The sequence below is a fragment of the Charadrius vociferus genome, unplaced genomic scaffold, assembly GCF_000708025.1.
Source record: "Charadrius vociferus isolate BGI_N301 unplaced genomic scaffold, ASM70802v2 scaffold15, whole genome shotgun sequence".
NCBI classification, from domain to species: Eukaryota; Metazoa; Chordata; class Aves; order Charadriiformes; family Charadriidae; genus Charadrius; species Charadrius vociferus.
Genome location: NW_009650064.1, coordinates 10,397,171 through 10,415,225, shown reverse-complemented (window position 1 = coordinate 10,415,225; position 18,055 = coordinate 10,397,171). Strand labels below are relative to the sequence as shown.

Sequence of the window (18,055 nt, the reverse complement as noted above, 5' to 3'; positions counted from 1 at the left end):
CCGAGGGCACGTCCCGCAGCTGGGCTCGGCAGCTCCCCCCTCCCAGCCCCCGAGAAAGCTGAACGAGCGGAAATGCTGTCGAGGCTTTGCAACGTGAGACCGAGCAGATTTTTGTCTGGGCATGATGCAAGGCTGGCTGCTGGGAGAGGTGTTTCCACGCGTGCCGCGTCGCCTGCAATAGTCGGGTCGGGGTTTGGCTCTGAGTTGGAAAATTGGGGTGTCTCCTTCCCCGTAAGGGTTTCGTTCACCCGTCTGGTTGAATAGTTGCACGCACATATGTGCAGTGGATGAGACGGTCGCGGTGATGAGGGCTGCTCTACCTGTGGCAGCACCGTTCCGACTCCGGCTGCCTTCTGCTTCTCTTGTCTGGTGGGAAATACCAGGCACTAGAATCGGTCATTTGAATGTGTAACTATGCACCTAAGAGGAGATGCTTTTGGATTTTAGTTTGTTTCATGGTTTCCTTAATCTTGTCGGTCTTTGAAGTCCCAAGATGTGCTCATCAGCAGGCTTAAAGACTTTCCTCTGTTTTGCATTGTAAGTCATGCAAACGCTGCTCCTGTGCGCAGACCGGCTCACAAGGCGTGCAGGTAGAAATGAAGGCGCTTTTGTAAATTGGAGACTCTGCTCTGATAAAGTAAATGGAATAACTTAAGTTATCGGTTATAATATATGGAGAAATAAACCACCATGATAGTAAAAGGCAAAAGCTATATGTTTGCATATGCTCGTGCTTATAGGATTCATTTATACTGCTGCTTGGAGTTTGGAACACTCTTTGCGCAAGTGCTACTTTTCCTTCCTGGTCCTTTTGTTCAATCTTTTCTGGATGGATATACTTTTCCTGAAAAACTGGGTGGTGGTGGTTCACAGTGATGTTGCAATGATTAGGTGTGTTATCTACTGTTGTGCAGTCTACTCTACCCCTCCCCTGAAGACGTAAATGGGTCTTGTTTTTCAAACTTGTTTCTCCTTATGTTTTCCAAGAGTGCTGAGGACTTCACCTGCACCCTCCAGATAAGAAGCCCACTTTCCCTCCCTTATCCTATCCCTCCTCCTTTGCTATTCTCAACTTCTAGGAAGGGGAGGGCACCAGAATTTCTATCGGGGTGGCCCTGGAGCTTGCTGGAGGCCCCGTTTCTCCTATAAAACTCTGTCCACTGGCTGATAACGTATTTGGGGTGGAGTTTGCGTTTCTCCCTCTCCTCCTCTCTTGGAGCCCCCAGCAGCCGAGGTGGGTAGTTCTTCGTCAGTCCATCCCCTTTCCCCTGCCTCTCACAGCAGACTGAAGGAGAGGGGTGTGGATACCCAACACTTCACTGCTCTTCCCCAGCACCAGTTTTATTTTCAGCTTTTTCTCTTTTTATGCATTCATTTTATTGGGTTTGCTTATTTCGTGTTTTGCTGAACAGCGAATGCAGGAGATTGCTGATTCTTGAAAAATTTTGTTGCCTTGTGTGGCCCTGAAGAGCTGCCCTGAGACTAAGACGAGCTTTTGCAACTAAGGAGGTAGCAACAAAATGAAATTAATTAAATTTGGTGGGGTCATACGTTAAAGTTGGCGTCCTGAAGAGTTGGAAAGACATCTGCATTCACTCTGAGTTCTGCTTTTGTTACTTGCAGTGATAAAAGCACTGTTTTTCTAAACTGGGAGGAAACTCATTTGCCCCTTAGCAATAATAACTGCAACACAAATAATTTTGTGTGTGAAGTAAACTGTTAAATATTACACATACATGTCTGCATATATGGTATATCTATGTATAAGGACATGGTCTGACTGGTATACACAGAACTACATGTTCTCCCCTGCTTTGATGCACGCATTTCTGAAATGCAAAGAGGCATTATTTTATTTCTATGCAAACTTTGGCCTTTGCTTTCGTGCCACTGTTCTTACCTCACAGTTTTGATGGTGCTTATGTATGGAGACGTAATACTGGGATCTGGAAAACTGGCTTCAGCATGGCACTATACATGCATCTCTTTGCTGCTCAGGGTCTCTGTGAAGAGGGAAATGTTCTCACCCCTTCACAGAAACAATGCCCTTAGTTAACAGGGGAATTGCCTTAGTTAAAAGAGAAATTGAGAATCAATTGCCTTCAGTTTACTATTTGTTTAATAAAATACATGGAAAGTACTTACATGTGTTGTGCTTTGCTGCAAAAATGTATGTTGGTCTAGTTACAACTATAGCACCAAGGTGTTTTATAAATAAAAAGGGATATGAATTCCTTACATTTTTTTTCTCCCTGAGAATAATTACATAATTTTGATGTCTGCTTTAAAAATCAACACTTAATTTTACCCATTATGAGTTTCCAATTCTTTTTATTAGGGCTAATCTTACGGTAACCTAATGTGCGACTAAATTACTTGCAAACCTAACTATAAATTTAAGCGTTTTTGTATATGATAAACTGGACAGTGGATTCTTTTTAGGAATAAATGAGGATGTGATCCTGCAGAGGTCAGGGTATACCAAACTAATACACGTTCTGCATATAATAGCAAACCGTCCAAAAAAGTAATTGACTTTTACGTACGTACTCTATTTATGCAAGTATGGAGGTTCACTGACACTGAACCATAATCTATGACGTCTCCACTAGGCTTGGAGTTAGTCTAACCTTTTGATGAAACTCATCGCTTTTAGCTCCAGCTGGGTAAAAAAGCACCGTTGTTAGGTGCTGTAGTGAGTTGTATTTCCTGACAAACTCATAACCACCTGATGACATCTCGTTCATGAACCGAATGTGTGCAATGCTGGTGGGTACCATAAGTGGCGATAGCCTAACCTAAAAGTGACAGTGGTATGTATCGCATATGTTACACAGGTAACCCTGTGTCCAAAGTAAAGGCACGCAGTCTTCAGAGCAGATGGTTCAGGTTTTTGTCCTAAATCTCGGTTGCAATGGCTTTGATTGTTAATAGCTACTAGGTAATCTCCTCTAGTAAAAGAACATTTTCCCATCAATAGGGGGGAACTTCATAAGTTCAAAAATTGGTATATTTAACCAAGTTCCTTCAGTAAATTAAAAAATGAAAGGAGGTGAATCGTTGAGTTACACATTCCTGGGTATGTCCTAAAGTACATAATTAGAAAATTAAACTGTACGTTATGTCGAGACAGAGGCATATAAACCATATAAAATGCAGAAGAAATTTTCACCCTGGAGATCCCACAGGCTTAAATCTCATTGTATGACATGCATTTGAGCATCATGTCCACGTTCTTCCAACTGTAATGTGTTATTTTCCAAGAGTCATACTCAAAGTTTGCTTTGGGATGGGGTCCTTAGTGATGCATTGAACGATAATTGTATGAAGTTGCTGGTAGATAATCCAGTAAGAAATACCTCTTGATATATCCAACTGGTAAAAAATAAGCTGATTTTTTTTGCTATTTTTCTGTATATTTTGAAAGGTCAGATTTCTATCCGTGTAATGTTACTGGCAGATGTTTAATCACCAAAGCAAAAGATGATTTTGGTGATCTGAGCTAAGGACAAGTATGAAAGCAGGTACAATGTCTTTTTAGAACTGCAGTTTATTGTTGAGTAATTAGCTAATGCCAGAATCACAGCCTTGGGTCCTCTTTTTGGCACATACATCTTATTTATGAATGCAAATCATTCATATTATTAGTGTACAGTAACTATAGTTATTGCTGAGATGAAGCAATAGGACCAAGTAGTTAAGCACATAAATATATTTTGGCTTTCTTTGGCTGAGGAATATCCTAAGCACTAAAATTAAGTAGCAATAAGCTTTTTCTTAGCATCCTAAATTGCAGCAGTTAGTTAGGTATAAATGATGGAGTGGTGCTTCTTCAATTAATAAAATGGTTCATTTCATCTCTAACTACAAGGTACTAGGATCTAAACACAATTAAAATTATACCATTTGCTAAACTGTATGTAATTAAAATATTGAATAGCCTTGATGAGCATTTGAGAAGTGAGAAGAATTAAGTTTAAACAGCTTTCTGTTTCAAACCAGTAGGATTTTTATCTTCTTAGAAGTGGTTTGATTAATGAGTTTAGTTAACGGAGTCATTAACAAAAGGACTTTTTAAAAAAATGCAAGACCGAAGGCCCTTGCCTTTGTTCTACCTGAGGTTTAAGTCTTAGGCTGGTCTTTACAAGCTACTCCTTCCCTCTTCCATTTTTCAGTGCTGCTCAGCGGAGAGTCAGGCTCTGCCCAGGTGGCTGAGCAGGCGGTTTCCCCACAGTGCCGTGGGACACTTCCCTCCCTGATTTACTGCCGGGGCGCCTGTCTTATTTTAGCACCTGTGAGTTTCTGAGCTATGTTGACTTCTATTGAAGTTGAGGAGAGAAAACTGCCTGACAACTTTTGATGTTAGGCCATTAATCACAGCGGAATACATTTTAATCCTTTTTGTCATCATGTTTATTTAAGTGCTAAGCCATCCAGAAAGACCCAAACCAACAGGCTGATCTTTACACCGCGATCAGTTACCTTCCGTATAGGGAGTTATGAGGATTTCCAGTGATGCAGGTGTTACAAGACCAGGTTCTGATGCTCATAATTAAGTTTTTCTTATATCCAGTCTCTCTTAGTTGATTTATTATCCTTTTTACCTGTGATAAGCCTTGAGGAAAAACAGGTGCTATGCTCTTTATAATGCTGAGAGATCATTAGCCTGGCAGACTTTTCCCTTTTCTTTTTCCTTTTTCCTTTTTCCCTTTTTCCTTTTTCGTTTTTCATTTTTCCTTTTCCCTTTTCCCTTATCTTACCCTCTTTTCCATCCCAAACCTTGTTTCTTATCTTAACCTTATAGAACATACTCCCCAAGCAACTTATTGTTCCTGTTTTTTTCTTCTATGGCCTCTTTTCTCATTGTTTATTATTAAAATATGGTTCAACAATGGCACATATATTCTTGATGAGGACTCTCTGATGTTTAGTATATAAGAGCAGACACCTCACACATCTCACCAATGAAGCTTTTCTTACTATTTTAGAATGACATTTGCCATTTTTCTCATGTCCATATTGTTGATTTACAGAGACAATGCTCTTCAGCTGACTTTTGGCTTAGCTTGCATGGAGAGAGGAAGGTTAACTTGAGATTGCTAGTATTGATTAACAGCTTCTTTAGCATTTTAATTTCTAGCTAACTCTGGTGAATGGTAGTGCAAGTCTGTGTCTGGAAGATCTATTCCGAAATCCAAACCTTGTGCAGGCACCACTGTCCTGAGCATTCCTGTTCTTTGCTGATTTTGTCAGAACCATCTGTCGTTCGTTTTAGTGGCCAGCCCAGCCCAAACCATGACAACTAGTGTGTGTGTGTGCGTGTGTAGACTTTATGCTTAGAGGGTGACTTTCTTGTGTTGTGACAGCTGGTTTGCAGGGTTGATGGGTTGGGAGGAGGTGATCGGTTGTCAGTGATGCTGAGGTTATAGGCACTGCCATCAGGCCCCAGGAGAGTCCACGCACCACTCAACCTTTTCACCTTTTTGGCATCTCCCCATCTCATTCAGCATTGTCAGTAGAAGATGTGTTCTCAGGTCTTTTGCAGCCAATGACTAAGGTATAAAAAAACCCTTAATGCAGGGATTTTGGACAGGTAAGAGGTAATCCTTAAAGACATAACGAGACATGATACTAAGCAAAAATGGCATGTTAAAAATTTATTGGGGAACAGTACTTGTTGGATACAGGATGCTTGATTTGAATGAGCATTTGTTGAATATGTCTTGTGCATAGTTAAGTCTTAACTGTGAATAAATAAATATCTACCTACTGCATGTGGCCTTGTTCAAAGGCCAAATAGTTAGATACACCATGCAAGGTAGATAAAGAGGTCCTGAGAGCTGCTGTTGCAATGTGTTGCAGCAAAAATAGCTGAATATTTTGATCTGTGTTTTTCTGATGCACCCTTTTTGCATTTAAAAGGTGCAAACAAGAACAATTCAAGCAGAGTCTTCTTTCATTTGAAGCAGGGTGCTGCCATCAATTTAGACTTCTCCAATGTGTTGCAGGGCCTGCCCACTGGAAGGAGGTCTTTCCTGTTGCTAATGGAGACCGTCAGTCACCCATCGACATCAAAACTGAGGAAACCAAGTATGATCCCTCTCTCCGTCCTCTAAATCCAAATTACGATCCAGCTTCTGCTAAAATCATCCTTAACAATGGACATTCCACCAGTGTTGAGTTTGATGACACCGTCAACAAATCAGGTTAGTTCCTTTGCTGTTGCGCTGTGTCTTCTTCCACCATTTCCTGAATAGAGTGCATACAGCCTGGGCATGTCTCACTGCTGGGTATGAACTCCTCATAAACAGTAAGGCTTTGCTACTGCAGATGAGAGATTCCTTTTTTCCCTTTCTTTCAGCATGATACAATGTGGGGACATATTTGGACATGAGTTGGAGGCTGCGTTTCTCAGAAAGCACTAGAATTCCCTTTTCATAGGGGTGGTTTGATCCACCCCAACCTGCTAGATAGTGCCAGTCCCCCTGTTTGAACAGTGTTGTGTGCAATTTTTCAAATGCTGCTCTCTCTCACTGCAGATGAATCCTTTGTGTCTCATTACAGGTTCATTCCAACTGAATCGCTCAAGTCTCTTATCTTGACTTTAGCTGCAGGTTTGGTTATATATTTTTTCCCTTTTTTAGAATCCATACCTGGACTTCTTGTGTCAGGAAAGAGCCAATACAGAACAAATGGAATGTATCCCTTTTCTTCTCTGAAAAGTGTTATTGTCCCAGCCTTTTCTAGGAGTATGCAGCTTCCCTTTTTGCAAGCAATAACTCTTATTTAGAAGTTCTCTGGTTTAGCATAGTTTTTTTAATGTTAGTGCCTTCATCTTTAAAACCTTCTCTTAGATGGTAGGCAAGCTAGCACACCTCCCCTTGAAACTGTAGGAGTATAGATTCTTCAAGCAATAAAATCCTCTTGTGGTTGCACGAGGCTTAGCTGAGGATCCAAGCCCGTATGAAGTTTTCACAAGGGTCAAAGACAAAGGAGGACTGATTTGTGATCACCCTGTCCATTAGTCCTGAGGACCTACTAGCTTATAGTGGCAACAGGGAGAGGCATAGATGGAGACAGCATCATACTTTGCTTTCCTGGACAGTCTTAGTTTAATTCTTAAATTTCCTGTTGATACAAGCAACATTGGATGTTGCCTGAAAGCCATCAGCTGATCGTCAGTGATCTGGTCTGACCTTGCGCGTGTCAGATGCCACGGGACTTCCCAGAATTAATCTCAGCTTCAAGCCTAGTAGGCGTGGGTGAACTAAAGCACATCTTTTAGAAAAACATACAATCTTGATTTCAAAATTTCCAGCGATGACGAAACTACTACAGCCTTTGGTAAGTTGTTCTAATTGTTAATTACCCTCACAATTAAAAAAAATCAAAACCACACTTTATTTCTGATGTGAGTTAGATCAACTCAGCCTTTAAACTCCTTTTTTTTTAAAAAAAAAAAAAGAAGTAATAAATATGAATATGAATACACCAAGAACCTCTTCCACTTTCATGTTCCATCCAGTGACAGGGCCTGATCATAGTGTTCCTGTAGGCTTACACTGGTACCAAAGCTGGTATCACCAAAGTGGTAATGTCATCCTCTTCTTACTGCTTTCCTCAGGCCATATCTCCAAGGAGATAGTTCATGTCATGGCAAAGCACTGATAGAAGTTGTTCAGATAATTGAAAAATGTAATCCCCTGTCTCCTTCAGGAGACTCCTTATCTTCTATGTATGGACTAGATTCTTCAGTCCACATACATGGCTTTACATTTTGGCCGTTACTATGCCTTACTTATCAAAGAATTCAAATCCTTCTATATCCATAAACTGAGTTATTCACTATTTTCCCTAATATTTGTCAATGACAAACTTTATCGGTAATGTTTTTGTTTTCTTTCAGGTCATTGATCAAAAAATACTGAATTTTCTAGGGCCAAAATTTGGCCTCTGGGGCACCCCTGTGAAGTAAGCACTCCTGCCATATGGTGGTTTTATGAAAAAAAAAAAAAAATCAAATTAATTGGTACTAAACACATTAGCATCTTTTAATACATTATTAACTGACTTCCATATAAACTGTTTCTTCACTTTGGCCAGCATTGAAACTGGGCTGTCAAGTCTGTAACTGTGTAATTCTGTTTATCCTCTTGGGTACCACATTAGCTCCATTGTCTGAAATTGGTCTACTGATACTTCAAATACCTCTTCTTCCAGCTCTTTTCAAACTTTGAGATACTGATATTTGCCTTAAAGAGCTTCTGACTTTAAAAACCTCTTCCTTAATTACTGTTGGAATGGAAGGGGTTTACCATCACTATATGATGTGGTACATCATCAGGCCATTTTCCACATTTTTCAGCAGAAGTATTTCACTGAATGCTGATGCATTTCTATGTAATTGTTTTCCCTCAGCCAGTTAGAACACCGATCTTTACACATTTCTAGGATCATTTGCCTCCAAGTTTTCAGTCCTTGAAAGAAGGAATTTGTTTTAGGCGTGCCACTTCCCTATGCCCTTTGTTCACTAGGTTTATAGGCTCTGTAAAAGCAGGTTTTTGAGTTGAAGTTTTAAGGAGGTCAGATATGTTTCCCCACAGATAAACAGTTCCAGTTCCTTTTCATTAGCCAGCTTACTTGTGTTAGCAGGTAGGCAACTTAAGAAATTCTTCTTTTATCTTTATTTGGTGGTATTTTGTTCTTAACAAAGTGTAGATTTTGGACTAAACCTAGAAGAGGGAAAAACCTACTATTGTCCTCGCTACTGCTCTTAATTTAAAAACCATCTGGTTAAAACTCCTATCCTTTCCCCTTAAAATCTCTATAATGAGCCAGTAAACCAGCCTACAGTAATTCGCAAACCCTCAGAGGAGATATGGAGCCAGGAGAGTGGGGTGATTCGCTGTATGGTGAATAAGGAATCTTTCTGAATGTGATTCACATTCAAGTCTCTGTGCAGAGATGGTTTGGTTCGAACTCTGATTAGCAAAAGCAAAACAATGAAAAACCCACTCATATCTGTGTTAAGCTGGATAGGATAGGATAGGATAGAATAGAATAGAATAGAATAGAATAGAATGGAATTGACTATTTCAGTTGGAAGGGACTGACAACCATCATCTAGTCCAACTGCCCAACCAATTCATGGCTGACCAAAAGTTAAAGCATGCTGTTAAGAGTGTTGTCCAAATGCCTCTTAAACACTGACAGGCCTGGAGCATCAACCACCTCTCTAGTAATCCTGTTCCAGTGCTTGACCACCATCTCGGTAAAGAAATGCTTCTTAATGTACAGTCTAAACCTATCCTGGCGCAGCTTTGAACCATTCCCACACGTCCTGTCACTGGATACCAGGGAGAGAAGATCAGCACCTCCCTCTCCACTTCCACTCCTCCAGAAGCTGTAGAGAGCAATGAGGTCACCCCTCAGCCTCCCTTTCTCTAAACTAGACAAACCCAACGTCCTTAGCTGCCCCTCATAGTCCTGGCTAAATAAGTGTCAGTAATATTGCAGTTGTACAATGCATATGCAGGGTTATTTTATTTATATTAATATACACTCCTTTTTCTCAGAATTCAATCTGATGTAACTGGATTTAGTTGCAAATGAAGGAAAGAGCCTTAAAATTTTTTTTAAGCTCCACTGATTTTCCTCCAAGTTTCAAAGAGAAGAAATTATGTTTATATTATATTTTTCTGATCCTCCCCTTTATTCATGAAACCTGTATTTTAAGCTTAATTTCTCAGTGATTCTTTTAAATGCATGCAGGAGAGTAAACCACTTGCAAAACAGAAATATTTTCCCATCTTCTGAGAAATAGCCAACCCATAACAAGACAAACGTGGTGATAACAACATACCCTTTAGTGAATCGTAACCCATTAATCTATACATAAATGCAGTTTTGAAAGTTGTATCCTGGACAAGTGAGGGTTTCTGTAGTACTTCAAAGGGAGACAGCTTTTGAGAAGGCGTAGGGGACTGTCCGAAGACTGAAGTCTGGTGTGAGGTTAGAGGATGTGGGTCGCAGCTCCCGTTCCTGCAGTGAAGCCTTTTCCTCTGTTTGGGTTTCCAGTGCTGACCGGGGGACCACTCAGCGGGACCTACAGGCTGCGCCAGATTCACTTCCATTGGGGGTCCAACGACGAAGCCGGCTCCGAGCATGCGGTGGATGGGATGAAGTACGCGGCAGAGGTAAGGCTTTACATGGAGTCGTCTGTACCTCTAAGCTTGTGACTAGTTTTCCATTGTAAGAATAATGTTGCCCCTCCTCTTCCCGCCTTTCATTCTCCTCCCATTTTATCAAAAGACAAGCCGTCTCCCTGAAGTGTTGCATGTTTGGTCCTTTCTCAAAGGAGAACCTATTTGAAAGCTTTGGAGAGGATTAAAAAAGGAGTACAGAAGACAAGATATTGATATGAGCAAGATTTAATGTTCAAGAGTTATTTTAAACTTTGTCTTTCACTGTCTCTTCCTTGGAGGATATTTTCCAAGTCAGCTTCAGTTAAAAAACACAGAATTATTTGATTTGGGGCCTGTGCAACGTAAAGTTTATGCCAGACTTAGGAGTGTTGCATTTAGCAATGGGATGTTTATGACTGACTTTGAGAACCGCCCCTTAATGTCTGTGGGGTGCCTGCTGTCTGTGGAGGTACTGCGTTTCTGTGGAGGCAGAGTGCCACGGGGAGAAGTGCACCGTCGGCTCTGGCACGGAGAGTTGCCTCCTGCCCTGTCTCCTTCGGGGCGTTTGAATAGCCTACAGTAAAAAGTATTCACTATCTGCTTCCTCTTTGCAAATGGAAGCAACGTGGAGTATTTTGATGAGACTGGGATCTTTAACAACACATAGTTCAGACAGTGAAAAGTTTTCTGGGGTTAAAAAAGAAGTAAAAAGTATAAAAATAAATGTTAATGGAAAAATAAGAGACAATACTAAAGAAGAAAAAAAATGAAATGTATGCACAGTGGTGTGATCAGATTTTACTGGAAATGCTATAAGAGATAGTGGTCAGAAAAAAAATCAGTTTTCTAAGACTAATGGGGAAAAGTGACATTTGCAGTGTTTAAAGGCTTATGTTTTCCACAGGAACCAGGTGAGATGGAATATAAAGAATTAATAGAGGTGCTTTAAAACCATTAAGTACCAAAACCAAATTTCTAGCTGAGAAAATATATATATGTTTGCCATCTAAGAAACCAAATGGAAGGAGAAAATATCTCTGAATTTCTAGCCAGTCTAAAAACCTTTCCGTTACCTGCTGGTTGGGTAACCCTCCACAAGAAGCTCTCTAGATGTCACTTTGGCTTTGGGATAAGAAACCCAGAATTAAGATGAAGGCTTCTGAGCACTGTTCACACAAAAGAAAATACCTCAGAAGGAGAGACGAAGATGGTTTCAGTGCTCCCGTTCACAAGGAAGATGTGTAAGATTTCAAGAAAAAGCATCAACTGAGTCGAAGAAAGAATTAGTGTACAGGTAAAGAAGACTGCAAGGTTCAGCCCCCTAAGCCCACCAGGAAGCAGAAGACATCCATGGCTCCATTCGTTGTGACAACGTATGGTCTGATCAAGGTCTCTTCACAAGCTGCAGTGACAGCGCGGTGGTAAGACGGGATATATTCCTTAAAGAGAAGTCGCAAGCCTTTGAGAGTGGGGCTGTACCCAAAAGTGTTTCACAGCTCTGTTTGTTTGAGGGTTTTGGTTGGGGAAGGGATTGGTTTTTGGCGGGGGCGGGGGGTGGCAAAGCTATGAGGGTGTGGGAGTGGGCTTTATTTAGTTGCGGGAATTTTGCTTTTTGTTCTTTATTGTTTTTCTGCTTTTTTAAAATTCATAATAAAAGTCAATTTTGACTGAGAGTATCTGTTTCCTTTTTGTGTATGTAAAAATGTAATTCTTTAAAAGTTGTTCAATGTAGCTTTTGTGAACTTTTAAGAGTGAGTGGTGCAGGTGCTCTGAGCTCCCGGATACTAATGCATCTGAGAATGCTTTAGTGGATTGTGTTCTCCTCCCAGATTAATTTGTAATATTTTTAGCAACTTTCCTTCAAGGATCTCTGAAGCTGTGAGCCAGCATGTGTTTCATCGTGAGCATACATGTATTATTATTATTATTATTTATATCAGTGGAATTCCTTACTTGTCGGAAGTAACGTTTCAGCACTTTGGAGTCCAAGTGCTTAACAAACATTAATTATGCTGTGTAATGCCAAATAATGGCTCTGTTTTATAGATATGGAAAATTAAAACTCATAGAGGTTAGGCAAGGATTGATATTTAGAGTCAAAATCTTCACACTCCTAGATTCCTATTTCTAGCACACAGATAAGTTCCTTCCTGTAGAAAGCCTTTAAAGCAAGTTCCAGCTTTCCTAAATTGCTCTTACTTTACAGGTCTTGAAGTGCTGTATTCCAAAAGCAAGACTTTTTTTTCAGGGATTCATCCCAGTTTCAGTCATTCAGTGGAGCTGCTTTTCAGCATTTCTAAAGAGTAAAGTTCAAACTCTGAAAAGATGGTCACCAATTTTAGAAAATCCAGTCCCGTGACCTGTTTCTGACCCTCTATTTCCTTATCTAAAACCTATGGTTAGTAAGATTTACTAATCCACTGAGGATTTCCAAGAGTAATTAATGTTTGTAAAGTACATAAGTGTTGTGTGAGTGTTTGTGCTATCTCCAGTTTGGCAGTTGGACCGTTGCCCAAGGCTGGGACGTCCTGTGGCTTCCTGGGAACCAGGAGCTCCTGCTGTGGAGCGTGGCCAGGATTTAGGAAACTTGGCTTAGGAGGAGGGACTGAGGTGGTGTGGGGGGAGACATCACGGGCTTTTCCTTTCCCCACCTGTCTCGGTGGTGTCTTTAAGCTGCTTAAGCAACTATCACAGGACAGTTCCAGAATAATGCATGTTGGAAATGCAAATACTCAAACCTGAGATAATCAAGCTGCTTGTAAGGGCCTAACTACTGGTAATCATACAAAATTACATTTGGAAAGTATCAAAACCAAAATTTTGATGTTCAGCTTAAACTAAACAAGGGAAAAGGCGTCAGTGCAAGTTTAATGTGTGTTCTTCTGCCCGTTTTCTAGCTATTTGTGTGGCTGATTGATGCTACTGAAAGCTTGATTAAGGGAAAAGAGGAGTAACTAATAACATTCTCATGATTTTCAATCACTTTTTAAAATCAGCTGTACTAAAAATGGGTTTAAAAGCTTTAGTTATATAAGCATGGATATCTTGTCTTAGCTTCGCTGTTCAAAATCTGGGGACCCAACAGCAGTTTGCCAGGCACTGTAGTGTGTGTGTGTTGATTGCTGCTAAATTTTGAATAATCCGAGCCACTGGACATGCTTTTTGCCATTTGTGTGAACTCTATATTTATCAATTTCAAAAAAGAATTGCATTTAGAAAACTGAATGGCTCTGAATACAAAAGAGCGAAATAGAGTATCAGAACCGGTAAAGTTGTAGTATTAATTTGTGACTGTTTGAGTTCAGCGAGAGTTGATGCTGTCTGTGTCTCTTGCTTTTCAGCTTCATGTGGTCCACTGGAACTCAGAGAAGTATTCCAGTTTTGTTGAGGCAGCTCGTCAGTCAGATGGATTGGCAGTCATGGCTGTATTTCTGAAGGTAAGAAAAAAATGCCTCAGCCTTCCTAATAAATCCGCATTATGACCCCAAAGGGATAATGGTGATGGTTGGTATAAGTATTGCTAAAGAGATACTTGTTTTATGTAGGCATTAAATGATACCGCTTCCTTCGTACTGTTTACTTTCCCTCAAGGATTAAAAATATCAGATTAATAGATTTTTAAGTCAGTGAGGCTCTTCAGTTTGGCTGGTCTGCACTCCTGTACAACATAAGATGTGGAACTCAGTTTAGCTGTCCCTGTATGGATTCCAATAATTTGTACTTGACTAACAGGTTTCTTTAAGAGGGCAATCTGATTTGGTATGAATGCTTCTTTAACAGTTTGTTTCTGAGCTTGTTTCTTGTTTCTCCTGAAAAACAGTAATAATAAAAAGCAAAAAAAAAATATCAGAAACTGGAGAATTTCCTTATAATTGTTATATACCTCTTTGCGTTCTGTACCTGTTCTAAGATGAAATTAAACTCTTGCAACAGCTTCATTGACTTCCGTATGAAGAAGCAGATGGAGAACTCACACAATCCATGACAAAGGATAAGGCTTTGGTCAAATCTGTGGTTTCTGCACGGCTGCCACAGATTCCCGAGCACAGGTAGCGCTGCTGCTTGTGCTGGTGCAGTCAGGGAGCCGTTACATGCAGCAGTTGCAAGGAACCACTTCAGTAATTCTGTCTGTCCAGTTTACATTATAGTGATTCAAGGAAAGTTTCACTGGATTTCTCAGCACATAAATCCTGCTTGGGATACATAAGAACGATGTTTTCACTGTTTTAAACAATTTAAATTTCAGATGTAAGCCTGCCACTTCTAATATCCTGCATATAAAACATGAAAAATAAATTGCTTTTATTCCCCTGCAGTGTAAAATTTGTGGGTCTTTTGTAGCTGAAGTAAGTACTATAAGTAGCCAGAGCAAATACTGTCAGTGAGGGAGTGTCTCTTCTTCACAAACCAGTACTATTTCTAAGGACCAGCCAGTCGCAGGCTCGTACTCACAAAATCCACCAGATTTCACAGTCACTTAAGTAAAGTTACATAAAACAGTTTCATTATACATTTGCTTTTTGATTATTTAGTTTTGCTGTTTTTCTCTGGAGCTCAAGTGTTTCTTTTTTCTCTGGTGTTAATAGATTGGTGAATGCAACCCTCAGCTGAAGAAGATTACTGACCGCTTGGACACCATCAGAATCAAGGTGAATGAATGCTTCTGAAAGAATATTTATATTGGTGGTTGCTTCTGCTGGTTTGGTTTTTTTGGTAACCTGGCTGTTGCTCCCTTCACCTTCATGTTGCCTAGTCTCTACTTTCATAGCTATCCATATCTAACTCTGATTTGGAACAGTTTAGGAGCATTCTTGTTAGGTAGAGTTGAAAACTAAGCAGTCAAAGAATAGTTTTTATACAATGAGAGATCAGAGGAAAAGGCTAATTCCTCATAGAACCCAGTCTCTGACAAATCTGTTGCTATGCACGTAGTAACAGGAGTAGAACATACTTTATGGAAAGTTGTGAAAAAGATGAGGGAAAAGTTTCCTTCCCTGTTTTGCTGGGGTACAGGGTGAGAAATAAGCATCATGTTTCATACAGGCATCTCTGGCCTGGCAGCCAGAACAGGGAGAAGTAGTAACCTGTGGGACTGGGAGGAGTGAATGGGGAGGGGAGCAGGTGACAGTAACCTCTGGGGTTACCCTGCCAGCCCCGTAGAGACCACATTGTAAGTCTAACATCTTCTCACCTCTCCCTCCAACTTCCATCTCCTGGTCATTTGTAGCTATGGGGGAGCCTATGCTAACATGGCACCTTTGATGGTGTCCTGCTGTCATCAAGGACAGTGACAGCAAAGCTGTCGGCGAGGTAAGACCTCATGAGAAAGGCACCAGCTCACCTGCTGTGATCATTCAGGAGCTCTACTGCCTTTGGCATGATTTATCTTGGCCTCTTACTTTTAAATAATATTGCCCTGTTCATTCTATTATTTTTTTTAATCTTTGTGTAAGAAATCAATTTCTAAATATATTTAATCTAGAACCCCCATGAGCTTTTTTTTTTTTTTTCTTTCCAGGGTAAAAGAGCACTATTCACAAACTTCGATCCTAGCTGTCTGCTTCCCAAGTCACTGGACTACTGGACTTACTTTGGCTCTCTCACTGTTCCACCTCTTCTTGAGAGTGTCATCTGGATTGTTCTGAGGGAGCCCATAAGTGTTTGTTCTGAACAGGTATTTTTTTGTTTTTTTTCACTGCTGTAGAAATATTGCTTTTGTAAGACTTGAAATTGTAAATGCCACGCAAAAATATATTTTTGTTGCAGATCTTGGCACTGCATACCTTATCAAATTTTCAGAAGACTAAATATGTCTATCAAATTTATCCTGATATCTTGTTGCCTTTCTTTGCATAACAGCTATTTATTATCCATTTTTACAAAAGTAACTGCATACTCTAAAAATTAACAATTACAAATAACCCACAAGGAACTTACAGAAAAAAGGGTTCTGGTGACACTTAGAAATCCTGGAATTCTACTCAATTACACTACTTGCATATCTTCCTTGAGCCTCGTCTCTAGCATTTTTATTTGGCAGATCAATATTAAATTTCTTCTTGCATCCCAGATGTGTAAAATCTGATGAATTTACTGGAATAATGAAAAGCAAATACCCTTGCAGTAAGTTGGGGTTTATGTTAGGCTATCTTAGGAAAAGTGTAATACCACATGAAAGAGTCTACTTACAGTTCTTGTTAAATTAAGCTTCATGCTATATATTAATGTTGCAACAGTGACCCCCAGTGGGCTGATCCTCTTAGGTACAAAGAGTTTTTCCCCCTGGAGACACTGAAGTATGTCAGATTATAGCTTCTAATACTGGATGTTGATAAGTACGTCACCTGCAATGTGTTATCAATATTCTGGGCACACGGTAAAGCTTAAGATTTTTGTACCACAGTGTTTGGCTCATTCACGGTCAATATTACAAATACCTCAGAAAATTCAGTACGCTTGGCTGCATACTCAGTAGAAATGGTGACTTCAATTTTTGCTCAAAATGTTAAAACAGTTCACTGAATGGGATGCTTGTTCGTCAGGAGACCTCAAATTCTGTTTTTAACTGATTTGAAGTCATGTATTTATTCAGTGCATCCATTTTTCTCATCTGTCTCTCTCTCTTCCCCACTCCCCTCAATCTGGCTTTGTAACTTACTGCAATGCATATGGATATAGGATTGAAAATCTGTGTTAAGTTATCAACTTCCCTAAGACAAACCATTGTTCAGGTTAAAGGTTCTTATTTGGGCTAATCTATAATTAATATATTCTCAAATGTGAAATACTGTGTGCAAACACCTGTGTGTAGCAGGTTCAGAGGACATAGTGTCAGAAAATGTCAAATACAGTGATTCCTTACTAGTCATTTTTCACAGACTGTATCTATATGCTATGTATTAAAGTATAAATGTGCTATATTCTTATAAGTGTGCATGTAGCTAATAAGTGTTTTGTTTCCAGTAATGTCCATCATTGTGATTGATCAGTCATCACCATGACTGATACTGTTTTGCCATTTAATTTTTTTCCTTTGGGGCTTTACAGTTTACTACCTACTTTTTGTTGCACTTTTCAGGTTGATAGAAATTTAAAATAAGTTTTAAGTTTTTAGAAAGTCACAGGGATCCGGAATTACAAATGTTAGCTTCAGAATGGGGTGAGGAAAGCTAGTATTGACTTTTTCAATGCAATTAAGAAGCAGTGTGCCATACAACTAGATGCTCTATTATAATGAAATTATTTTTGTGCTGTCTTCCCATTGGTAACCTAGAAAGGAAGAAAGGTGGTATATAGAAATAGTAAATACTGTTAATATTAGAAATTAGACAAAATACTAAACTTCAGGTCAGAAATCAGACTCGGGTTTCCCGAGGTTTAGACTTGGAGCTCCGATCTGGGTTTCTGCTGAGATCAGCTTAAGCAGAGAAGCTTACGCTGAGGTATGAAAAACTGCTTGTTCTGCATCTTCTCAAGGAATAAAATTGGAATCTTTCTTGGTTTGCGTACATGTTTAATGTATCAAAAGTTCTAACTGCGGAAGCTTTCTATGGCATCACACCTACTATTCCAGATTAATGGTGAACATATTGTTTAAACAAGAAAATGCCCACAGGTACAGATAAGAAATCTCATTTTTGGCACAAAACATTTCAGAATCTCCAAACTATAAAATCAAACTAAAAAAGATATATATATAAATGGTTTAGATTAGGTTGCGGAAGACAAGTGTGAATATAGGAAACAAATAATCCTTATGTGCAGTTTCACTCTTACACATATTTCGCAGGATTTTCTTGGTAGTTGTCATTTTTCATTTGCAAGGACAGAAACGGTGAAATTGCCATACAGTTCCATTCTTCCCGGTGGAA

The 18,055-nt window shown here is 39.7% G+C and overlaps 2 protein-coding genes across 2 annotated transcripts in view; one reads left to right on the top strand and one right to left on the bottom strand.

Moving 5' to 3' along the window:
* The window catches only part of LOC104292547 (chromosome unknown open reading frame, human C8orf59), an 8,941-nt gene extending 6,294 nt beyond the window's left edge, over positions 1-2,647 (bottom strand). The window contains exon 1 of the mRNA XM_009891950.1: positions 2,631-2,647. Coding sequence (XP_009890252.1) covers positions 2,631-2,647 — 17 coding nt within the window. The remainder of the gene's footprint in view (positions 1-2,630) is intronic.
* Positions 2,648-2,826: 179 nt separating this feature from the next.
* CA13 (carbonic anhydrase XIII) overlaps positions 2,827-18,055 on the top strand; it is a 15,361-nt gene continuing 132 nt past the window's right edge. Inside the window, exons 1-6 of the mRNA XM_009891949.1 lie at positions 2,827-2,837; positions 5,923-6,206; positions 10,078-10,196; positions 13,526-13,621; positions 14,771-14,833; positions 15,703-15,858. Of these exons, the coding sequence (XP_009890251.1) occupies positions 2,827-2,837; positions 5,923-6,206; positions 10,078-10,196; positions 13,526-13,621; positions 14,771-14,833; positions 15,703-15,858 (729 nt within the window). The remainder of the gene's footprint in view (positions 2,838-5,922; positions 6,207-10,077; positions 10,197-13,525; positions 13,622-14,770; positions 14,834-15,702; positions 15,859-18,055) is intronic.